Consider the following 26280-nt stretch of genomic DNA (forward strand, 5'->3'; position numbering starts at 1 on the left):
CAGCTCTTCGACTCTTTGGGACTTTGGCTCTTCTGGACTTTCGGCAGCTGAGGCACGGCTTCGGTGCTGTCATGGGGTGCCCGGGCTATGTCGAAAAGTGCAGCACAGCCGGGCCCCCCTTTCGGCCCAATACAAGAGTACCCCTGATGGCAGCCCTGTACATCAGTGCCTAAATATTTCTAACATAATATATGTAATAGACATTTCACCTTTTATTACATAAACCAACCCCTATAATACACAAGAGCCATGAATATCCTGTAAATTATATCCTTATAAATGGTGCTTAGCGATGTCCTCAGTTACAGTCAGTGATTTCTGTCACTTGACTCACAGAAACTTGTATATGATGAATTATGTACCCACAGCTGTAAAATATGAGAATATTAATGGTCAGCTTGGAGTTCCATGACCTGTATGAAAGCACTCGACCTTCGGCCTGGTGCTTTTATATGGTCATGAGACTCCTTGGTGACTTTCTTGGTAAAGTATACAGTATCCTTATGTTTAACAATAGGGGGAATATTATTTACTATGCATTGTATCTTCTTTCACACCCTTTCCGCCACGATCCCTATTTCATGCCTCAAAGCAGCTAAAAAATTATTGGCAAAATTTGTATGAAAATATAACAAAGCTAGAGCTAGGATAAAAACAGGGAGGGCGGCTTTCAGTCTCTAATATGGCTACATATTATACCACTAACATTTTGGTACCATCAAGGTTCTGAAAGCTACCAGCAGGGGGCAACAAAAAGCAGCACCTGGTAACTTTAAGAGACAAATTTCAGGTTTTAAACCGGAAATTCAGCTCTTTTAATGCAGAGAGAGCTATTACACTCACTGCCTTAGTGATGCGACCCCCCTGGTAATGTTATTAATATTAATGGAAATCCAATCTCTCTACCCAATCTTTTCAAAGAAATACAACGTTTTCAGGCAGTCTCATGGATTAAAACAAATCATTCTAAAACACAAGCACTCCCCATTAATATTCCACAACGTATCCTGCAAGGATATAAGTTTGTATATAAATTTGATTGGAGAGACTCATACATAACCTATCTAGGTTTAAAACTTCCCAAAGACCCAGCTAATATTTACAAATTTAACTACCAACCTCTAATGAAATTGGTGGAGGCAGAATGTATCAGATGGAAATCAGACTTCATATCCTGGTGGAGCAGAATTGTCTCAATAAAAATGAATATTCTCCCTAAAATACTCTACCTGTTCAGGACTCTTCATATATCGTTGCCACCACATTTTTGCTTAGTAATGCAACGTACTATAAACAGATTCATTTGGGCAAACAAGCCCCCCAGAATAGCGTTCAGTTGCTCCCAGTTTTCTAGGAGGGGGTTGGGAATTCCAAATATTAAAATGTACTATTTTGCAACAATCTTGGAAACAGTGGTCCGCCTACACTCCCCCACATCCATAAGGAATTGGGTTGACCTTGAAACAGGTTTGGCTAGGGACAGAAACTTGATTCAACTATTTTGGCTTCCTAAACATAGCATACCTAGCAACACACTTCTGCTACCAACAACCCACCTCTCACTTCACTATTCGGACATTCTAGCTAAAAAACTCAATGTTAAAAGTTTTCCCGTCATTCTTAACTCCACTTATAGCACTGAAATACATAATTCCAAATATCAACCTTCAAGAGTGGGAAAACAGAGGGATTAATAATATCGGCCAACTCTATTTTGCAAATTCTCTTGAAGATCTAGTGGAAAGATTTGATCTACCACATTCTCAACATTATACTTATCTTCAAATAGTCCACCTTCTGAGAACCGAGGCCTCACGTGAACTTAAAACCCAATATAATACCGATATGGAACGCCTGTGTGGCAAGGCATGGAATTGTAAAGCTATCATCTCGGAATGTTATAAACAACAATTACAAACTCCGGAGGATTTTAAATTCCCATACATGCAAAAGAGAACTACCTCCAACTCCACTTCTCCGCAGTTCAATTGTAACAAAGCCTCTCAGCACCTAAAGGAGCCACTGGTGTCACAATCATCTAGAAACACATACCAAAATCACCCATAGGTGGTATCTTACCCCAAAAGGCTTGGCAACCATTAATTCTTCATACCCCTCGCAATGTTGAAGACAATATTGGGACTATCTTACACATGTGGTGGTTATGCCCTATAATTAAACTTTTTTGGTCACAAATATTTGAATTGATTCAACAATGTTTAAGATGTATTCTTCCATGCCAGCCCCAAATAGTTCTTCTCCAAATATATGCAGAACATACAGTTGGCCTCAACAACAAAAAATTATTATTCCATATCTTCAACTCAGCAGCCACGCTGATTGCACAAACTTGGAAGCAACCTGTAACACCAAACATACATCTAATTTTGCAATTAAAAGTCAGAGAGAGCATGGAGAGAATGGCAGCATTTACGCCAAAAACAAGTATCAAATGTGCACAAATATGGGACTCATGCCATTCTACCCAAGAACCACAGGAGTGATATTTTAGGCACCCAGAACTTTCAATTTTCTCTTTGGTTGAGATTTTCCTCTTAGCAAAAGTTGTATATCCGATATATCAACATATCTCTTATTCCATTATTCTCTTTTCCACAATCTTTTTCCTTTTACTATTACCTAATATGGTAAATCAGATTTTTTTAAGAACCTACCTACACATTTAATTTTAATTTGTGGTTTCCAGTCATTGTGACCATTCCCTTATAACCATATTTTTAATTTGGAGCATAGAATAAAAACCCATATAGGGCGGGCTGAGCAGGGACTCCCAATAAGTGTGAAAGCTTTAAAGGAGAAGGAAAGCTCTATTTACTTGGCACCCCCAAGTAAATAGAGCTTTCCTTCTCCTTTAAAAATAATAATAATAATATTTGCCTATTTTTGGGTTCACTTCTCTGTACTCTCAGAATGCTCGGGGTCTGGGGTTTTCTGGATAGGGGGTCTGCCCATAATTCGGATCAGGATACTTAAATCTACTAAAGTATTAAACATTAAATAAACCCAATTGGAGTTGTTCTGCCTCTAATAAGGATTCATTATATCTTAGTTTGGATCAAGTACAAGGTACTGTTTTATTATTACAGAGAAAACAGAAATTAATTTTTAAAAATGTGAATTATTTGATGAAAATAGAGTCTATGGAAGATGGCCATCCCGTAATTCGTAGCTTTACCTGTACCTCATGTTTCCGCTATAGTTTTGTACGTTGTATGAACAGATATTTGCTTGGCAGACTTGTTAAAAATTGCATATCCGTCAAATCATCAGTTAACCTTTTCAATCATGATGTTTTAAAAACCAGTGCCTACTTTAACCTTTTTGTAGGTTGTAAGTAGGGTTGCCACCCAGACGTTTTTTTACCGGCCTAGCCGGTATTAAAAGGTAAATGTAGTTGCCAGTAAATTTGTAATACCCTAAACAAAAGCCCTTGGCCATCTGCTCCAGTCTTACTTTTTCTTCGCCTTCTGGCAATTGTGGTCCCACCCCTTTTTGCATCATGGCCTTTTTTCCCCTGCCTCCACCACTGGCCGGTATTTTTTTTTTTTTTGAAAAGATGGCAACCCTAGTTGTAAGCACAAAAGAAATTATTACTAAGGACTTTTAAGAATGGTGGGCTGTGGGTACATACTAAATATGGAGCAATTCTTGTGTGCTCCCAGCAGTGGCGTAACTAGAGAGGACACAGACCCCGCTGTTGCTGGGTTGGGGCCCAGAGCGTGGGCTCTGCTTCCTCTATAGTGTTTGAATCCCCCTCCCCATTGCTCTTTTTTTTCTTCTTCTTCTAATTGACGCAATCGCACCTTTGCAAGCTTGCGGTGGGGGAGGGGGGTTGCCAACGGGGGTTGGTTACTGGTGGGAGCGGCAATGCGCACCGGGCCCTCCAAAAGTCTTTCTGGCGGGAGGGCTCGGGATTTGCTTGTTACACCCCTGGCTACCAGTGTTGGATTGGACCTCCTAAGGCCCTTAAAAGAGAATCTATCAAGGGTTGACTCTCACAATAACTAGATGAGGAAAAAGCCCATTGGTATAGAGGCTTATGCTGCATAAGAAAGTGATGATTGGTATTGTCCCAGACTGAGACCCTCCTGGAGAACTTCTGGTTCTCTGACAGGCCAGTCTCACCCTGGTAGGTGATCAATTTTTGTGAATTCACTGAGAAGAGCAAGGGATGCTAATTTGCTGTATAGCCCTTTAAGATCCGGAGACAACTTCTTGTGTATGCATACTCTGGTGCAATATCTATATGTGAATACATTGTACAAATCAGTGGCGTAACTACTACAGAGTGGGCCCAGGTGCACGATGTGCACCCGCCCCCCCCCCAAAATCATAAGCCATACCCACTGCCATAATAAGCCTTGCCCACCAACACTTTCAATTAAACAGCTGCCACTAAACGGATCTCCTTCCTGCATGTATGTCATTACAATGCTATCAAACTACTAGGAAATTAAGGTGCAGTTCCACCGTCATGTCACCAAAAACAAGCACATTGCTATAAACACGTTACTCAGACAAAGGAACACATTATACATTATAGGTGTATATAGAAATATAAAATGTGTTAAAGCAACATACTACTTACCTTATATTTTTTGTTCCCTGCTTTGATTTGCTTTCCATTTTATTTTCTAATATATCTCTGCCTTTCTCTACTATTTCTTTGTCTTTTTTTCTTCCAGCATTTCTTTATGGTTTTACATATTGTTCGATTTTTCTAACTCTTCCTATTCTTCAATACCCATTTTATCTTTGTACCTCTCATTATACCCAATTTCTTCAGAATTCAATTCCACCTTCCTGAATCTTTGGACAAAGTTTTACATTTTTTGTGCCCTGACCTCTTCACATAAGTATGTTCTTAAGTGGAATGTGAATAAATTACTGCAAAAGCAAGGCCTAACCTTGCCTCTGGTAATGTAAATCCATAGCCAGCAGCAACCATACAATCTCCTGCCTCAGCTCCAAACAGACAGCAAGATAGCGCACAAATTGTAGCAATACAGCACACATGCGAGATAAGAACTACAGGCGCTCATTTGGTCCAATCATCACACGTTGCGCACGCTACCGGCTTCTGTTTAAAGAAGAACTGTTAAGAAGACTAAGACAAGAGATTGTATGGCAAGGGATTAACGTTCCGCGGGGGCAAGGTTAGGCTTGCTTTATATAGCACTCACCCTCTCTCCGCTCTGCCACTCTGCTGTTCCACGGCTTACAAAAAATAGCTCCAGTATTTTGAAAATTTGCATCCTGCCAGACTGCATCTCCTGCAGGCCCTAAGGGGTGCGGACCCAGGGGTAGTCGCACCCCCCTGCACCCCTGGTAGTTACGCCACTGGTACAAATCACTCATGCAGTTGTTAGGTGAACCATCCTAGTAGTCTTGTAGGAGCTGCGTACTTCCCTTCTTGTTTGACACTTGACAAAGGGCCTCATAGGGCTCGAAACATGTTGTGTTGGCAATAAACACAGAGGTGTGAGCAGTAAATCTGCAGTACTGCCTTTTTCTTATGATCTTCACTGTATTACCCACAATTATACCATAAGGCAAATCTTGTATTTAGAAGACAGCATGTGGGCCCCTGGCTGACCCTCTGGATGCTTGTATGGCCACACAGTGAATACCTTGTCCCACAAACGTGAGAAATGATTAATCATTAAAACAGCTGAACAACGCATTCATTTAAAAATAATCTTTTTCTTTAAATTAGGGCGAACGGTTATAATTGCCCTTTCTGTTATTCAGTCGGTGAAATGATATTTAAACCATTGTTCTGCGCACTATCCTGAGAAAAATACAAAATGGAAGGGACCATTAACAGCAATCCAGTTCGTTCATCATGAGTTTTCTGCTGTATTCGTATGCAAGAAACAGAGCCCCGTTGGCTGGAAAAGCACGAATCAGAGTGGGTTTCAGGCCAGAATATAACGCTGACACTCCTGCAATATAAAGAACTATTAGTAGAATGACATCACAAACACAACAAGGTGGGAGGAAAAGACATTTAACTGGACATTTGCATGAAAAACATCTGAAGTTGATGCTTCCATACAGTGGCTCTGCCTCTTTGTAATAAATTATAAAGAACATTGATAATTCCAATTACCTTCAGTTTTCACAATGTGCAAAAAGGTTTTCATGAATCCGGCTTGTTTTCCAGAAATGGAGAGCACCTGGATCCTGGATTTGACACAGTCTATAGGGTACACTGCCAGCCACAGGGCAATTCCTCCAAAACCCCCGCTTGCCATCAGAGCAAATGGACCTAATGGATGGCAGTTATATAATATATATAATAATAATTATAATATAAGAATGAGCATTGGCACTTCAGAAAGTAAGTTAAATATGAATTACATGAAACTGCTTCTTTCAGAGGGGAATAAACAAAGAAATAAGCAAATCCTTCTAAATGTATTTCCCATCAGCCTCAGTGTTGCTGTAGTTCAGAACAACTGAACAGAAAGGCTGACACAGGAGTTACAGGAGTACTAAGAAGAACACAACTGCACTCACCTAGTTCATCCTTTGATCCACCCGAAGCAAAGAAGGATCGGCTGAGCTCATACCCTCCAAAGAATAAGAAATAGCCGGGCATCTCTCTGCAGATAGTGCTTGTCAGGCCATTATAGAAACCCAACAGTCCCTCTCGTTGCACAATCCCTTTAACCACAGACCACACTGTACTGGCACAAAGGAAGCAGCACAAAAAAAGGCATATTTCAGATTAGTGGAACAAAACGGCATAATTATACCAAGCAGTACATATTCTTTGCGTTATCATCTGTTATTAGTCATTTGATTTAAATGGAAGCTATGGGAGAAGGCCTTCCCGTAATTCTGAGCTTTCAGGATAACAGGTTTCCTGATAATGGATCCCACACCTATAGACTATTACAACTCCAGAAAAGAGAAAAATTTTGGATACATACATTACAGACTATGCACCCAAGAGGACTCAATAGAGAGTACGACCTGTATGCTTTCACTTAGTATGAACTATATGGTCATGGTATGGTGGAATTTAGAGAGATAAGGGATTGGGACACAGATTTACTGACACACATCCTTTCATTTATTGCAGACTGTTTGGGATTTCATATGTTAATTGTTTCTGGTTAGGTCTTTTAACCTTTAACTAATTTATATTGTTGGAGGCGATGTATGCTTAGATGTATGCCAAACACTGTGTAACAAACTAAAGTGGATTGATCTGTAACACAAGGGAACTGATTTACATAATGATGTGAGGGGTGTGTACTACCTATGCTTTAAAATAGGTTGTGATGTCATAGCAATCATTAAAGGAAAACTATACCCCCCAAACAATGTAGTTCTCTATAAAAAGATATTGCATAAAACAGCTCATATGTAAAACCCTGCTTCATGTAAATAAACCATTTTCATAATACCGGTAATATACTTTTCTAGTAGTATGTGCCATTGGGCAATAATAAATAGAAAATTGCCATTTTAAAAAATAAGGGCTGCCCCCTAGGATCGAAGGATTCACTGTACTCACAAACATACCAACAAACCATACTTGTTAGGTCACATGAGCCAATAAAAAGACAGAGTTGTGTCTTTTGCTTCCACACTTCTTCCTGTTACAGTTAGAGCTGCAGTATTTCTGGTCAGGTGATCTCTGAGGCAGCACACAGACCATCACGAAATGATGGCTCAAGGCAAGAGATGTAAAAGACAATATTTACTTAAATATATATTCCAGTTTGGTAAGATTCTTTAATATGCCACTTAATATGATATGAACTATCTGTTGCTTAAGTGTTCATTTTGGGGGTATTGGTTTCCTTTAATGCTTGAGAAAGAAGCGGGAGCTTCGAAACATCGCATGTTTGCTGTTACCTGTTGGTAAAAACTTTTTTTTATTTGTACAAAGTTGTCTTGACTTTTTTGTTGGTTATATGTGTGTACAAAATGCAAGACGGCAGCACTCCTAGAATTTTACACACACACACACACACACACACACACACACACACACACACACACACACACACACACACACACACACACACACACACACACACACACACAACACACACACACACACACACACACACACACACACACACACACACACACACACACACACACACACACACACACACACACACACACACACACACACACACAAGGGAAAGTTGTGCTCACCACTATTTTTTAAAACCATTAGGCGGGGGTGCAATGAGGCTGTGACCACAAAATACATATAGTCAAACACAAGAGTCCTCTGCACAAGTGCAGAGGACTCTTGTGTTTGACTATATATATATATATATATATATATATATATATCCCAGTCTATTATATGTCTAGTTAATTTATTATCTGAACTGTTGTATTTAATAGGTTCGTATTTATATGGATATTTATATGATGAATTGTGTTTTTTTAATAACAGAAATGAATTTGAATAGACAATGACTGAGGTTTAAAATATGGGTTTATTGGTGTTAAAGTTGGTATGCCATGGGTTAATAGATGAATGATGATGTAATCACGATCACACATCACTGATTGGATTATCACTAGTTAAAATGGGTGTTTCACTTGGTTGCACTATCCTGATGACGGCCCTGTGGGGGTTGAAACGCGTTGATCTGATGTGGGTTTAATAAAGAAACCTTTTAAATTTCAAACTTTATGATGGAGCTGTGAGTGCTTTCATTTGCTGGACTTTATAATTTTCTGGTTAGCACCCAGCCTCGATGCTAATGAGTGGTGAGTGCAGTGACGGCAAGAATTTTTCTATATATATATATATATATATATATATATATATATATATATATATATATATATATATATATATATATATATATATATATATATATATATATGAATCAGTGTAGGCTCCAGGACAGCATATTTATATCTAGGCCCTGCTTGTATTTATATATAATATATCCCATGAACTCCACAAGTGAAATGAGTAGTTGCTTTTGGGCACAAATGCCTCAGACTTACTTCTGCCCTTGTAAGACCTTGCCAGATACTTCCAGCTCATGCATGGCTTGCAGACGACACTTCACTAGCTCTGTGGGACAAAGGACGAGGGCTGCAAAAACAGACGCCACTGATCCCGATGCTGCATTCTGCACATCACTTTAACGAAGAACACAAACAATTCATAATAGTAAGTTGGTACAGAGGACTGGTTGGATCATTTAACCATTTCTAACTAGTTCCAACTATAAGAAAAACGATGCTCCATTTCACTGCTAACTAAGAAGTCAGAAACCTTTTTTAGATAATTTTTCAGCAGAAGAAAGTTTGTGTTATAATACAACATGACACCTTAATAGCGCTTCCCTTATATACTGCCTGTGGCCTAATGTGTCCTATAGAACACTGCATCTACTGTGAGGTATAGAAAGAGACACTTCTGTAGGGATCTACATTTGTATGAAATTGGTTTGGAGATACATACAGAGGATGTACTATGTTGAGAGAGAATAAAAGTTACCAGGGTGGAACTACAGAGGAAGCAGACCCTGTGGCCGCAGGGGACCCAGGAGTGTAAGGGGCCCAGTAATGTCATAATTCATGAGAAATTTATTTTCAATCGTCTTTTATTTACAGTTTTAGAACTACAAGATGTATATCACAGTAAGCAATAATAGTTTTAAAGGAGAAGGAAAGGCTTAAAGTAAGTAAGCTTTATCAGAAAGGTCTATATAAATTCACCAGTAAACCCTCAAAGTAAATGCTGCTCTGAGTCCTCTGTCAAAAGAAACACAGCATTTCTGTCCTTTTATTGTGTACACATGGGCTTCTGTATCAGACTTCCTGTTTTCAGCATAAACCTCCAGGGCAGGGCTTGAGCATGCTCAGTTTGATCCTCCCTCCCCTCCCTGCTGTAATCTGAGCCCAGAGCTGTAAGTGAGCAGGGAGAGACTCAGGCAGGAAGTGATGTCACACCAAGCTAATATGGCAGCTTCTGTCCTAAACAAACAGAGACAGTGTCTAGAGCTGTTTACTCAGGTATGGTAAAGCATTCTGCAGAATAAATATAGCAATCTAGCTTGCACTATTGTGGCTAATATGTTGGGAATAAACTGTCTTGGAGCTTTCCTTCTCCTTTAACTAATCTTGGACATTGTTGTGTCTGTATACTTTATATATATTTTTTTTGTATTTAAAGTTGATTTACCAGTGCACTGTGAAAGTAGATAACCTGCAAATACTGCAGCAATTAATGAGCCAGGGTCTGGAGTCCTACATTCTAATTATGTATGTAGTGAGGTTACAACAAATCAATGAAAGGTTGTGTTAAACAGGCAATTATACAAATATTATCAGCTATGTATTATAAAGGGAATAGGGTATCCCCTGTTGTAAAAGATACTAGTCAGGATATTAGAGGTCAATGAGGACTGTAAAAAGGCATGTAGCTGCAGGACAAATGTTTTTATACAAGTCATGGAAGTCCAAGGTTATGTCTAATATCCTTGTAGAAGGTACATTATTTGTTATAATACAGAATACAGAGTATACAAAGGAATGACATTTTTGTAAATGTGAATAATTTGCTTAAAGGGAAACCGTCAACCACATTTTTTTTTTCAAAATCCTATTTTATCACATTTAGTCAAGCAAAATGAACTTTAATTACACCATATCAATTATTTGAATCTTGTTTCCATCAGTCTGGGAATTCATAATTCTAGCAAGCAGGCAGGAGCCATTTTGTGGACACTGTTATTAAGGCAAGCCTTGTATCATCGAATGTATAAGGATTGCAGCACTCCAGTTTTGTGTTAAAACCGCCTTTATTACTTACAAGTGTAGCATAGCGACTTTTCGGACACAGGAGGTCATTTTTCAAGCCTTGCATCATCTCAGAGTCTTGTTTGTGCACCAGAATGGGGAACCCCATGGCCATTCCCATGCCCTGGCTACACAATTAAATGGTGAAGAGAACAGGGGATTGTGTGGAGAGCAGTGACATCTGGGAAATGCTGAATGGAAAATGAAAGTAATTGTCTGCCCTGCCTAAGGCATAGAGGAGGGGCAGGCAATATTTGATTGACAGCTGAGATTTTTAAATGAGCTTACGACAGCTATGAATGCTTTAGTTAAAAAAAGAAATTGGATTTCATGTTAAATTTGAAAAGGACTTTTATTATACAAATTTTTATATTTGGGTGACAGGTCCACTTTAAAATGGACTTTATGATATATCACCTTCACGTAATTCTGAGCTTTCTGGATAATGGGTTTCAGGATAATGGATCCTATACCTGTATAAGGTAATAATAACCCCCCTGTACAGAGTAGTTAAGCAATTTTCCTGTATAGCCCTAACTCACCTTAAGGCTGCATTCTTGTCCAAGCCAACTATTCTCCGCACAACCCTCTGGCAAAATCCGTAGCTCATGAAAAGCACCGAATTCTCAGCTATATTTGCCAGAAGCGCTGGGCTGGTGCCTTTGTAGAACCCCCTGAGGCCCATTTGTTTGTAAGTCTTCGTGGCACAGTCTATGAGTCCCCTGTACATGGTGGGGAACGTCTGCATCTTCACCTTGGCTGTGTCGAAGGGCTGACCTGTTAGCACACATGCTGTCCCACCTAAATAACCACACATATAGGTTAGCCTTTTATTATTAGACACTAGAATATTTTCTCATATAGGGGCCTTATATAGAAAAAGTGATACAGAAATATGTGGAAATTGTTTTCATGGAGTGATTCAGAAATGAATGGTGGTTCTTAAAGCAACAGTAACATCAAAATGTTAAAGCGTTTGAAGTAATTAACATATAATATACTGTTGCTCTCCACTGGTAAAAGTTGTGTGTTTGCTTCAGAAAGACTAGTATAGTTTATATAAACAAGCTGCTGTGTAGCCATGGCTTCATCAATCTCAGCTGGAAAAAAGGCACAGGTTACATAGCTCACAACAGACAAACCCTGTACACTACAATGGTGTTTTATCTATTATGTAACATGTGTCTTTTCTCCTTTTTTTCCAGCTTGAAAGGCTGCCCCCATGGCTAGGACTTTTGAATGCGTATCCCGCTTTAAAAACATTTAAAAAAGCCAGCGTTTTTTTTAGAACTTTTATGACTTTCCAGCACACAGGATATGATGTCAGTGACATAAGATTGAGGAGGATTTAGCTTCATCTTATCAGTTCGCCAGGTCTAAGGTGGCGAAGAAGGTAACGTTCTGTAAAATTCGCACTTAAGTGAATTTGCGGAGTAAAGATCCTTTGCCTGAGTGAAAATGTGCATGGCGATAGGGCACGAAACTGCGCCATCGACGATCTCGTTGGCTAGCGAATTGTCCTCTACACCTGTTAGTAAATTGGTAATGTCCCTGCGGATGAGATTTCTGGCAATTTTCCGCTAACGACGGCCCTTAAGTAAATCTGCCCCTCTGTGTCTCATACATAGGCTAGTTTTATATAATTCTCCAATTATCTCCCTCTTTTGACTGATTGTTTTCCATGAGTGCCTATGGATGCCCAGGTGCAGCAATAAAACTGAGGTTGAATTTAGTAAATTGATCTTAGGCCACAGTACTTACAGGAAGTCATATCAGACAGTAGTCCTATTTAATTACAACTGCTGGTTACTATTAGGGGCCGATTCACTAAGGGTCGAATATCGAGGGTTAATTAACCCTCGATATTCGACTAGGAATTAAAAACCTTCGACTTCGAATATCGAAGTCGAAGGATTTAGCGCAGATAGTTCGATCAAACGATCGAAGGATAATTCCTTCGATCAAACGATTGAATCCTTCGAATCGAACGATTCGAAGGATTTAAATCCAACGATCGAAGGAATATCCTTCGATCAAAAAAAGTTAGCCAAGCCTATGGGGACCTTCCCCATAGGCTAACATTGACTTCGGTAGCTTTTAGGTGGCGAACTAGGGGGTAGAAGTTTTTTTTAAAGAGACAGTACTTCGACTATCGAATGGTCGAATAGTCGAACGATTTTTACTTCGAATCCTTCGATACCAAGTCGTAGTCGAAGGTCGAAGTAGCCCATTCGATGGTGAAGTAGCCCAAAAAAAAAACGTTGAAATTCGAAGTTTTTTACCTTCGAATCCTTCACTCGAAGTTAGTGAATTCGGCCCCTAAGTGTTAAAAATAAAATAATGCTCAAAACAGTTTTATAGATGCCTCTGAAAAAAGTAAGCTGCCATGCCCCCCTTCAGCTAAATATAGGGGTGCAGATGTACAAACAACATTATGAGAAAGGAAGGCATTTCTGTTTTGCTTATGAAATGTCAGCTCATAGGTATAGTGGTGGTGTGGGGACATACCAGCAGCCCCTGCAGTCAGGTCAATAGCAGCTTGGATGACTGGATTTGGTGCCATGATGGGGTTAGAGTGGCACTAACTAGAAATGAAATTATCCAACAGCGTCCGATTTCTCTGCAAAAAGACAAGACAAAGGCTGTGTGATCTCTGTAAACCCCCATAGCACAAGAACTCAATTAAATGAAATCTAAAATCACAAACTGAGCAGCAATAGAATGGAAGCCTCCCTTGCCTCAAGATGTGCTTCTATAAGTTTTATCACTATTATACGGAGGCTGGCATGAAAGATTGGCAAGAAAATGAGGCCAAAAGAATAATAAGGGGACTAGAGATAAACTGTGCCGCTAGATAATGGTGACTGTATCTCCCCTTGAGTAGCACATTCTCATAGGCTTATTACAGGGACAGTTCACCACCACCAAATTCATCGCCTCTGAATGCAAATAAAATCTGATAAAAGATTAATATACATTCAATTTATCCAATAAAGAATAATATTCTGATCCTGGTGTTGGAGATAAACATTGTAAGGATTAGCACTGATGTATGTAATGTTTCAGGTGGGAATACATTTAGCATTTCTATGCATGGGAGATACACTGCTGTAGGATAGTGATAACTGTATGAGGAAGATGAAGTGAATTAATAACAATACAGTGAAGCTCTGTAACTAACCCCAGCAGCGCTGATGGAAGTGATTAAATGGAACCTTTGATAGCTTTTGATAGTGTGCTGTGACCTTGGGCCTGACATTTGGGGGGTTATTTATAAAAGGTCGAATGAACTTGAATGAACTCACATCTCTAATGGTTTCTAATTTAAGAAAAAACTAAATTCTGTGAGTTTAAGCTGCGAAACCCGAAAACTCGAATGGAGCGAGTTTTCAGCGAAAAAAACTCGAATCAATCAAATCATTTGAGTTTTCGGGAAAAACTTGAACATCAAGCAGGCTATTAATATCTTCAAATGGTTCAAGGGACCTCTGTCATTGATATAACCTCGACAGGTTTTGGATGGTGTATTTTCAGATTTCAGAAATTTCCATGGTCGGAGTTTTGACCAAAAAAACCCAACTCAAAAAATTCAAACCTTAATAAATGATGTCATAGATACAGAATCTCCATTATGTTGGTACATGGGAGGCAAGGTACCTGGCATTTCAGATGTGATCAGCTGTTATATTCAGGGCCACCAACAGAGGTGATAGGGGGTACTACCATAAGGGACCACGTGGCTGACAGGGGGGTCTCAAAACATGCTAAGCTCTTATTTGTGGCTCATATTTGGCATAATGAGGACATGATCTGGTTCAATTCTCTGCCATTCTTTTCCATTGGGTCCCATTCTATTTTTCACAGGGCCTAACAACCAGAGGGCCCAGGTGACTGGTCTGCTAACAATTGGGCCCTCTGGGGTGGACCTGTTAGCTGAATAGTGTCCCCATGATTACTGATATCTAGACTCCTTGTACTGAAGGCGGATAATTCTTTAACTGAGCACTTGTGTGACATATGGCCCTATGATCAAGTGAGAGGGATGCACAGAGGCTTAAGACTGATCAGATGACCCCCCTAACAATGCTTCAAAGCAAGAATAGAAGTGTATAGCTCCCTTTATGTCATGAATGTAAATGTTTTTAATTGTATGTTTTAATGCCATTATTTCTGGATAAGTGAAAGGATGCAGGGTATTAGCAGATTAGGCAAAGGCTCCCTAACATGTACATAATGCAGCCTTACTTTTAACCACCCTGACTCTACGACTTAGAAGGTCAATGTCACACCTCTGACCACTTATACCACTGGCAAGAAGGGAGGGGGAATTTATTGAAGACATGGCCTTAATTTTATATTTTTAGGCAGCTAACCCAGTAAGGATGCGGGTGCCTTTAAGGAGGGCACACAGTTTTATTCAGGCTTCTACTCACATGATAAGGGAAAAGGTAGGCTTGAGGGTATTAATTTGATTGTATGGCTTGGATTCAGCAGGGGGACAATGTATGACCATACACGGGCAGATTAAAGCTGCTGATATCGGTCCTCCCAATCAATATCAGGCCAAAAATCGGGCAGATATCGATCGGTCAAGTTTGATTTTTTTTTTTTAGCGCATTGGCTAGTTGATGCGGCCCTGCGACCCGTCGGCGCCCATTCGTAGCATTGTAATCCGATTGTTCGGGCCCAGGGCCGAACTTTCAGATTCACCTGATATCGCCCAGCTGTTAGTGGGCAACCTTGGCAAACGAGCGGATCTTATAGTGTATGGTAAGGTTACAGTTCTCTGCCCCCCACAGAGGAACAGAACCTTCTTTTCTCTATTTGTTATGCTAGTATGGTTTATTGGATTCTCCTTTAATTCACTTATTCTTTAGTTAACCCTTTTCTGATCTTCGGCTCCTAGCTAATATAAAGGTACAAAACTGTCCGTTTGCAGTTATTCTTGTCCAAATGCCAGAAAGGCATACTTCGCCATTGTTTTGCAAACAAATGAGATTCCCATACAAAGTGAAAGAGTACTTACTGTAATGTCCTCCTGTAACACCTGCAAGGTCCCCATAAATACACGTTCAGTTGCACAAGGACTTTCTCCCGGGCCGCAGTGTCATTGTCAGAGGGCTCACACTATAGGACAATGGGCTGCCAGCCATTCCTGAATAGAGACAGAGCGTATAGGGTTTCAGCAGCTGCCAGTCTGAGCTGATTCCAATGAAAGAGAAGAAGGAGGGACAAAGGGAGTGGGAGGTAAGAGTAAAGGCTCAGTAGCTGTTACATCAGCCGCCTGCACGGCTTGCCAAGGACACACACTCACTCACTCACACGTGTACACAATGTGACACTTGGGAAGCAGCAGCACACAGCATCATCTGCCCACCTGTAGCTTCATAGACAGAGTTGAACTGCAACTCCCCAGCTCGAATTTCAACTAAAAGCACAGAATTTACAAATCCATGCGAGAGAGTTAGAGAGCAGAAAAGGAAAGGCCAGCATCACCTTCCCATGTTCAGACCAGGAAATCCTGCTTCCAGCCCTGCACTCTACGTTGCTTTACCCTTCTCACTCAGACACAGGCTGCTCCCCAGTGCTGGATGAGGGTAAAGCGGGGTATCAGGGGAGAGAAGAAGGAGCCACCATGTTGCACAACTGCACCCTTATCTCCTGCTGCTCCTGCTGCTCCTGCTGCTGTCACACAGTCTCCGCCCCTGCTGCCTCTGTCAGCACAAAGCCCAGCCCCCAGCATCTCATCACTACCTGCACTCACATCTGGAATGGCTTGGAGCACTGCTTAAAGGGACAGGCCAGCAGTGAGCGTTGCTATGAATAGCAATAGATGGAGCCTTTATTATATAGTTTAGTATTTCCAGTGTCTTTTGCACAGAGATGTAACTCTCAATATTCATGTGAGCATATATACAGCCAACGTGATGTTTCGGTCCACTCTGAGACCTTTTTCTATACAGTCACATCAGCAGTCAACCACTCCACTAGTCAATGGCCGGGTGCTCACCATACATCTCTATAGCAGAAAGCACTCGCGGCACTCGATTCCTTACAGAAACATGATTAAAAGTCAATTGTGCCATAATCACATCTGCGAATCGAAAGTATTTTTTATTCAGGTCGTGGAACTCCAAGGTGACTTCTAATATCCTCATATTTTACAACAGGGGGTACTTTATTTATTATAATACACGCGTTTCCGTGATTCATGTGATAGAAATGACATCACTAAGCTCCGATTATAACAGATGACATCACTGAGCACCCTTCATGGCTTTTGTATATATATATATATCTGTATATACTGTATATACAGGGTTTGACTGGAGCATTGACGGCCCACCGGAACTGCAACCCAAAGGGACCACCTGGCAGCCTCCGGGGGCACCCTCCCGACTTTTAAGCTATGTTCCTGCTCGCACTCGCGAATAGCGTCATGCTCATGCGTGAACAGCGGTGCGACCTGCACATATACGAACATCGTCACACTGCGTGCATACGCAAACAGCGCAGCACTAATTGGGTGAGCAGGTCTGGCCCGGCTGGGGCCCATAAGGACAGGGGCCCACCGGGTTTTTTCCTGGTGTTCTGCTGGCCCAGTCCGACCGTGTGTGTGTGTGTGTGTGTGTGTGTGTGTGTGTGTTTCGACATCGCTCCAGATTGCTATTTAAGCATTCTGGTTACTAAGGGCACACGGGCAGATTTGGGGAGATTAGTCGCCCTGGCAACAAATCGCCTCTCCTTCTGGGCGACAATCTCCCCAAACTGCCTTCCCCTACCTTCGCGACGGCTATAATGAAAAATCGCCAGCAGGATGGCACTCGCGGAGCTTCGTTTTCCGAAGTCACCTGAAGTTGCCTTACAAGGAAACTAATGGCGACTTCGGAAAACGAAGTGCTCCGAGTGCCATCCCGCTGGCGATTTTCATTCTAGCCAGCAGGAAGGCAGTTCTGAGAGATTGTTGCTCCGGGGTGACTAATCTTCCCGAATCTGCCCGTGTGCCCTTGATTGTTTTGATCACACTGTTTTAAACCCATACTAGTCATAAGAAGGGAGTGCATCCACTCAGCTGGGAGGCAGGGCAGTAGGGGAGTAGCAGCAGGATCACACACATTAACTAGGGATTCTTAAAGAACTTGGTGGTCACATTCCGGCACCAGTGTCAGTATTCCTCATGGCCCCAATATATTGTTTTCACTGGATATAAAACTCTGGTGTTAATAACATGGTTACAGTTCATATGCCAGGAAATCAAAAAAGGCTGGCACAAGCCAAAATGCACCAGGTAGCCTGGTAGCTTGTGCCAGCCTTTTTTGATGTTTCCTGGTGTTTGCTCCCTCTGCTGAAGGTCTGGGGCGTGTGCACCTGGGCCCACCGTACGCAGTGGCAAGCTATTATAAACTACTCCATACACTGGTTTTCTATTGTTATCTTACAGTTCATATGACCTGTTTACATTCAAATTAAATCTAGCCCCTTGAGATCAAGATCAACTTAAAGAAGTTAGCCATACAACAATCCATATTGACTTGACTTGACTGCATTGCCATCATATTTGCCCATGTATAGGGCCACAAATATAGCCTCCCTAACTGATAACTGATTGGGGCTCACTAAGGTATAGCTCAGGTAGGCTGGACTGCACTGGTTGGAGGATTCCGTTCCCACTCCAGCAGCAGACCCTCCCAGGGATCCAATTACTGGTCTGGAACAAACAAATCAGCACAATTTAGCTGAATTTAAGATCTGGTTGTGGAACTCTTGTTCTTTGACCGACAGAAGTTTCTGTCAGCAAATATGTCAGCGAATTTGTGCTGACATATTTGAACAGATTAACCATATCTGCCATACAAGTGCATTTTCTTCAAGGAAAACAAACTGTTTTCAGCCACCTTTCCCTGCAGCTTCTACTTCTTTGCTGAATTACTTGTTTATTCTTAAAGGAATATTCCAAAACAGCCCACTAAGTATAGAAGTATGTATAATTAAACCATAGAATTCTTAATGAATCAGATGAAAATTGAGCATAGGACTGGCCAGATATGGGATGACTTTGACGTAGTTGGCCAGCTTAAATATATTGCAATATATGGACAAACAATCCCTGTTTTGTTTAAAGGGTAAGGCATTTTTCAGTAGCAGTATGCACAAAATGTCTCTGTCTTAAATATATTGATAATGGGTTGAGTGCAGAGGAATCTTGTATTTGTCTATATGTATTTTGTGGTCACACCCTCATTGCACCCGCCTAATGATTTTAAAAACTAGTGGTGAGCACAACTTTCCCTTGTTTGTTAAAGTATAGAAGGCCATGGGCAGATGGAGCGTTGGCTCTGCTGCCCTCAGTTTGCAGAGAGAAGCGGATCTACTCCATGCCCCATCTCTGTTGAATCTGTTTGAATTTGATCCACTTGCATGCAGGACAGGCACACACAGTGCAGTGGAGGTCAGCCCAAATACTGTACGTGAAAGCAGGCATTTTCTGCATTGACTGCACAGAAGCCGTTCAAATGAATGTATCTGGGGACTGGCTTTTCTCAGCCTGAAAAAATACACAGACTGAGAGCAGTGGAGCTAACGCTCTGTCTGCCCATGGCCTTATTAGTAAGCATGTTTAGTTTCACTGAATGTATATGCATCCCTGATAGGTACCAGCCCTCTTCTCTACTGAATCTCCATCCCCCAGTAGAGTTGGACAGCAGAACTCCCATTTAACGTTTTTCAGGGAACCAGAAAAGAAAATGGTGTAAAATCCGGGAAAATGTAAAATCGGGAAAATGTATTATGCATGATATACACTATATGTAGGACCACAAAAATAATTGTGTAAAATAAGTGTAAAATTAGGGTTTCATTGTAATTTATTTTGTATTTTGCAATTTCCATCCAACACCTCATGAAAGGCAATGTGATTAGTGGATATAAAACCAAGCTATAAAGTATGCTAGTAATATTCTACCCTCATCTGTTTACAATTCAGGTATATCACTAACAGTGCTACATTTCCTAAGTGCAAATATTTCACAAGTGCTTAGAAATGGCAGTTATACAAGGCAGTTGGACAAGGCATTGACAAGGCAAAAGGAACCAGATTATCTTCTATAAACTTTGAACCAGCTGGTATAAGAAGAACACAGATTTGTTTGTACCTGCCAGTTTGTTACTTCTTACTCCAAACATGCTTTATCCTGTATTCTTCCTCCTTTCACTCTCATGCTTCATAAAACATGTTTCACTACCTCTCCCATCAAGGCTTTCTCCTACCGACACTGCCTCACCTGCTGCCATGTCCTATGGGGGCCTACACCTTACTCATACTCATACCTGTTCCCTCTCTATCATTCTGCTCATTTGAGGCTCACTGCATTAGGCTCTTTTCTCCTGTTTCACTCTGCATTGCTGTTATATATCGACCACCAGGACCAACTGCACAATTTCTGGACAACTTTGCTGCCTGGCTTCCTTACTTTCTTTCATCTAACATCCCATCCATCATATTAGGTGACTTTAATATACCCGTTAACAAAAGTAACAACCCTTCTAAACTTCTTTCACTAACCTCCTCCCTCGGCTTATCTTTGTGCCCAGATTCCCCCTCTCACTCCAATAGTAATGCTCTGGATCTCATATTTACCAGACTCTGATCAACCACCAATTTTATTAACTCACCATTTCCCCTCTCTGATCACAATATGCTCACATTTCAACTCTCACTAACTCCCTCCTCGCCCACTGCGATTCCCCAAACATGTACTTACCGTGACTTGCAAGCTGTAGACGTGTCACATCTCTCTTCTTCCTCTTCTTCCTTTGACTCTCTTCACTGTAATATCTCAGTCCCTTCATTCGCTTGGCCTTCGTGACACAGCCCTGTCCTGGTTCTCTTCTTACATCACCAATCGTTCCTTCAGTGTCTCCTAAAAACAGAGTATCTTCTTCTCCCCTACCTCTTTCTGATTGGTTTCCTCAAGGCTCTGTCCTGAGACCATTACTATTCTCCCTCTATACTTCCTCCCTCGCCAAATTAATCAACTCATATGGTTTCCACTACCACCTCTATGCTGACGATGCTCAGATCTATCTCTCATCTCCTGATCTCAACCCAGAACTCCTAACTCGCGTCTCCTCCTGCCTGTCCGCTATCTCTACCTGGATGTCGCAATGCTATCTTAAATTAAACCTCTCTAAAACTGAAATTTTCTCTTTCCTCCAACTAACACCAGTAACATCCCAGAAGTATCCAACATAGTTAACAATTCCAATATCACCCCCTCTCCCCAGGCCCGGTGCCTTGAGGTTATCCTAGATTCGGCGCTGTCATTCACTCCTCATATCCAGTCACTTATTAAATCATGTCACTTCCACCTAAGGAACATATCCAAAATACAATCATTTATCACCCAAGATGCTGCCAAAATTCTTATTCATTCTCTCGTCATATCATGTCTAGACTACTGTAACTCTCTTTTAATTGGCCTTCCCCTCCAGAGACTGTCACCTCTCCAGTCCATAATGAACACTGCTGCGAGGCTCATACACCTCAGCAACCGCTCCTCCTCTGCCACGCCATTCTGTCAATCCCTGCACTGGCTTCCGCTACCTTTCAGAATCAAATGACCCTGACATTCAAAGCACTTCATAACTCTGCCCCACCCTACATCTCTGAACTCATCTCTATATACTCATCCAACCACTTACTATGCTCCTATGCTGACTTGCTGCTCAACTCTTCTCTCATTACCTCCTCACATGCTCGCATTCAAGACTTTGCAAGGGCTGCACCCCTCCTCTGGAACTCTCTCCCACGGTCTGTCCGACTTTCTCCCAACCTTTCTGCTTTCAAGAAATATCTTAAAAAGCACTTCTTTCAGGACGCAACACCACATACAGTACCACATTTCTCACCCACTTAATTTCGATCTTGCCCACTCCCACACCTTGTGTATTACTCCCTTCGATTTATAGTGTAAGCTTTTTCTGCATAGGGCCTTCCTCACCTTTTGTACCGGTATTGATTGTAATGTATGTAACTCCATATGTTCTAAGTGTAGAATTCATATGATTTAGTTGTAATCACATTTACTTTACAGTGCTACGCAATATGTTGGTGCTATATAAATACATAATAATAATAATAAATTATAAATAATAATATCACAAATATCTTGGCATTGGTTTTACATTTCTAACATCAAATCAAACTTCTACTTACTTGCAATACAATTACGTTTACAAATGCGTTTTCTCCTAAAAAAAAACTTACCAACACTGCCCTATAGATGCCATGATTAGAGGTTTATAGCTTCTTACATAAGAATATGTCCCATTTTTACTAAATGCACTGCTTTCAACATGAAAGTATTATTCATAAAGTGGTCTGTCCACCACTAAATATTGTCTTGTCCACCTACTGCCTGTCCACCTACATTTACTGAATGTGTGGGCAGCGCCAAGGTGCCCTCTGGGGTGCCTATGCAGGGCCGGAACTAGGGGTAGGCATGTGCATAGGGTACAAAGGTGGGGGTGCCAGGCACGCACCTTACGTTCTCTGCCTCCTACCTCTAGTTTGTGGAGTAACTAGATATCACTGGGCCCACAGCAAATTATTTTTCAGGCCCCCCAAATGTTTACAGGTTGATTTGTTTTACCAAAATTTATTGAAATTGTTTATGAATTAGGATCTCATGGGGCCCCTTTACCTCCTGGGCCCCCCATGTAGCCCTAGGGTCTGCTTCCTCTGTAGTTACACCCCTGCCCCTAGTACTGTCCCCTCACTCCACTCTCATACCGGCTGTTCCCGACTGAGAGGGACTGGGCCAGCTCATTGGAGGCGATGCGACCGGCCAGGTTGCCTAGGGTGCCTGGCCCGACACAGTACCTATATCAGGCATCTGTCCCACTTCTGGCCTGTTTACAGACTCTAGGGCTCATTTACTAGATGCAGGGCATGGTGAAAAAAGGATGCAATTTAAATTTGTTTTCAATATGTGCCCTGTGATCAATATCATTAAATTATCTGATCCCAAGGATAAAAAATTAATTTAGAAGCTTGGACCAAGCAGTTTCCAACTCTCAGAATTACTCAGGCAGAATATGGATGCATGTTAGCTTTGTGATTTTTTTAGGTTATAGAAAATGTTTGTTTGCTTTGTGCAAACCTTGCCTTATAGCTAAGCTGTGTACACTCCTTTTTATTAAGACTCTAGGCAATGCTGGCATGCGTGACAATGCATGGTTGTGCCAAAATCCACCCTGAGTGTATGCTGATGAGCTGGTGCCACACCAGTAGATACAGCAGCCAATGTGTGCCACTAGCCTAAGTGTCTGAACACTAGAGGATTTTTTAAAACTCTACCTTATAGGGCTGTTTGCTTATCTTAAATTGTTATTAATGTACTGTATCTAAGTGCACCTGACACATATTCTGGGCTCTCTGCATAAAGCCAATTAAGTTTCAGAAACTTTGTATCTTTTTCTGGCTGTTCAGTGTAGGAGATCAAAGAGAAAGTCAGGACATTTCAGTAACAATCTGGGACTGCGGGTTTAGATGTCAAAATCGGGACTGTCCCACGAAAATCAGGACAGTGGGGAGCTATGAAATCATCCTGCTGGAATACACAGCCCCTACACAGGCATTAGCCGCCTGTCCTGCCTGCACCCGAAACAATTTTTTGTTCAGCCACATGCAATGGATTTTGGCACAAGAGTGCAAACTTTTGTGTTATGGCGTTGAAATCTGCCACATGTGCCTGCACCTGAGCCGACACAACTGTTCCTGGTGCTGACAGGACAGGAGGCTAATGCCAGCGAGGGGCTGATTCTCAGCCTGTGTATTTCAGCAGGAAGATTTTCAACCCTGTGTGGCATTAGCCTTAGAAGTTTAGGCATATTTTTACATAAGAAAAACAGTTCTTTCTGACTCCTAAATAACAAGGGGAATGATTCCCCGGATCAATGCACCATAGAGAGTGTTGTAGATCATTAAATCACAAACGTGCAGACGCTCACATTCATTCTCATAAAAGACTTATGCCAACAGCAACTTGCAGTGTAACACAGACTTGCGCATTCTCACAGAGGGGGAAATTTACTAAAGGGCGAAGTGGCTAACGCTGGCGAAAATTCACGTCATTTCGGCACTTCACCGATTTACTAATGGTCGCTGGCGTAATTTCGCTAGCGAAGGAGATAGACTCTGGTTCAACTTCGCACTCTAACGCCAGGCGAAAAAGTTTTTGATTTTACTGACCGTTACCTCTATCACCAGACTTGCCTTCACCACCTCAGACCAGGCAAAGTGCAATGGAATAGATAGAACTTACTTGAAATTTTGTTGAAAAATTTTCTAAGTCCCAAAAATCGCTGGCGTCTTTTCCTTTTTTTAGGGTGATAGGCTGCAAAAGTGCGTAATTTTTTTTAGGGTACTCGGCTTCCCCCCTACATTTCCTTACATATAACACCTATATTTTATTTTGTTAAGGTTCCCTGGCCTTGTGTAGTGTAATGTGTTTGCTGCAACATATCCGTCCATTGTACTTTAACTGCACGCTGTATGCAATTTAGCCAACGCTAGTGTAATTTCGAACTGCTGATCGTATTAATGCTAGCGCAACTTTGCAAGCGTTCGGTACTCTGTGTGCAACTTCAGATCTTCGTGAATTAGCGTTGTCCAGGCGAATTTACGCCTGACGAAGTGTTGCGATGTGCGCAACGCCAGCACTCGCGGATTTTCGGAGGTAAGTAAATTTACCTCAGAGACTCTCATGCAAACACACACCAGCAGTCTGCAAGGAAACCCAATTCATGGACTATTGGGGTAATGTAATATTGGTCGCAATGTGAATAAATGTTTGCAAAGTAAACAACAGTAGGATAGCGATTGCGAATTTTATAGTTTGCGATATTGTGCAGTGTATGTAATAAAACATCTTCATGAAAAAGTTGTAACGTTTCCTCCAAAAGTTTACGCCACCTGGAGTTAGAGGTTCGCAATGTGCAATTAAGATTCGCAATGCAATAATGAAGAATGTTACATTGAGACATGCAAATTTGTATTCGCAAATTTGTTCTCTCCTTCTTGCAGAGGAGTCACGTACTGCAGGAGTCACAGTTGGTTTATTAAAGAGAGATATCACTGTTTGCTTTCCCTCAAACACTGCATTACAAGAACCAACAGCTTGCAGCTTTAAGTCATCATACTTTGTACTGTCAAATATCTCATTAATCAGGACTTTGGAATTCGTTTCTAGATTGGAAAAATACTTTAACCCCTGGAGAGGGGGCTTAATATCATAGCGCTGACTTGCATCGTCCCTCCAGCAGTTATTAGGTTTCTCTAGTTATGGAATTAGAAAACGATAGATTTGTATTGTTCAATAAAACGAGGGTCTTCCTTAACTTTGTTCATATCTGCCAATATTTGAATAAGAATAAGGGTAAGACTACACGGACGATTTCCACGCAATCCGACGGGCTGTGCAAAAACGCAGGCGTCACGTCGGATGCAACAGAAATAAGGTTTCTGCATCCGACAGTCATGTCGCGTTGGATCAACGCTGCGACACCATCCGACAATGCCATTACTTACCTTATTTCTGTCGCATTCAACGTGACGCCTGCGTTTTTCTGCAGGGCGTCGGATCACGCGGAAATCGTCCGTGTAGTCCTACCCTTAGTGTGGTAATGTAGGCCATGCCCTTGCCCTTAGACATGGTACCAGCTGCCCAAATCCCTGTCCGCTTATCAGTAAGCTTGGGGTCTGACCATTCTGGAGTGACTCAATTATAAACTGTTGGGAGGTATTCAGGTCTGGACAGGGATTCAAAATAGCCTCTCTGATTGCCAGTCTGGGCCTAGAGGTATTTAGTTTAGGAGGAGTTTATGTTTATAGGTTAATTCGCAGCACTGGGCCAAGCCTCCCATCCCACATTCATAAGAAGGTTGCAGATAAAAACATCGATGTAACTGACAACCTGTTGTAGGTCCAGCATTCAGCTGGGCCCTCCCGAACCAGTAGCATAATTTTACAGGGCGGGCCCCCCATAAAGAATCTTTAGGGGGGCCCAGTGCATGCACTCAATCTCACATGCTTGTTCTTCCTTTTTATGGCAGACAAGGAAGGTTAAAGTATTGCAAGTGGATGGGGATATACCACCCCTCCCCCGTCAAAGTTTCAGCTGTATGTTTCAGCTGTATGCCACAGCGGCACTTTAATCCGTCTAAATATTCAGAAGGGATTTTTTTTTAGCAAGTGAGGGAATACAGAGTTATGGGAGATAGCTCATAGTACAAGTTGATCCAGGGACTGGTCCGATTGCCATTTTGGAGTTATGAAGGAATTTTTTCCCCCTCTGAGGCAAATTGGAGAGGCTTCAGATGGGGTTGTTTGCCTTCCTTTGGATCTACTGGCAGTTAGGCAGGTTATATACAGTCTTAGAGGAGAACTTTATATAATTT

General features: G+C 41.5%; 1 protein-coding gene across 4 annotated transcripts; it reads right to left on the bottom strand.

The window, feature by feature from the left end:
• Positions 1-5704: 5704 nt before the first annotated feature.
• On the bottom strand, positions 5705-16519 carry slc25a15.2.L (solute carrier family 25 member 15, gene 2 L homeolog). 4 transcript variants are annotated; one of them, XM_018247618.2, is made up of 8 exons: positions 16318-16519; positions 15848-15976; positions 13330-13441; positions 11364-11622; positions 9019-9156; positions 6544-6713; positions 6134-6292; positions 5705-5966 (listed from the first exon to the last, which is right to left on the bottom strand). In XM_018247618.2, the coding sequence occupies exons 3-8, from the start codon at positions 13382-13384 to the stop codon at positions 5842-5844; spliced, it is 906 nt and encodes a 301-aa protein (XP_018103107.1). In that variant the 5' UTR covers positions 13385-13441; positions 15848-15976; positions 16318-16519; the 3' UTR covers positions 5705-5841. The 4 variants fall into 4 exon arrangements, with proteins under 4 accessions (XP_018103107.1, XP_041438552.1, XP_041438551.1 ...); XM_041582618.1 differs by having other exon boundaries at positions 16199-16519; XM_041582617.1 differs by having other exon boundaries at positions 15848-16023; positions 16199-16519.
• Between the last annotated feature and the right edge of the window lie 9761 nt (positions 16520-26280).

Source organism: Xenopus laevis, chromosome 2L (assembly GCF_017654675.1).
Source record: "Xenopus laevis strain J_2021 chromosome 2L, Xenopus_laevis_v10.1, whole genome shotgun sequence".
In the NCBI taxonomy this organism is placed as follows: Eukaryota; Metazoa; Chordata; class Amphibia; order Anura; family Pipidae; genus Xenopus; species Xenopus laevis.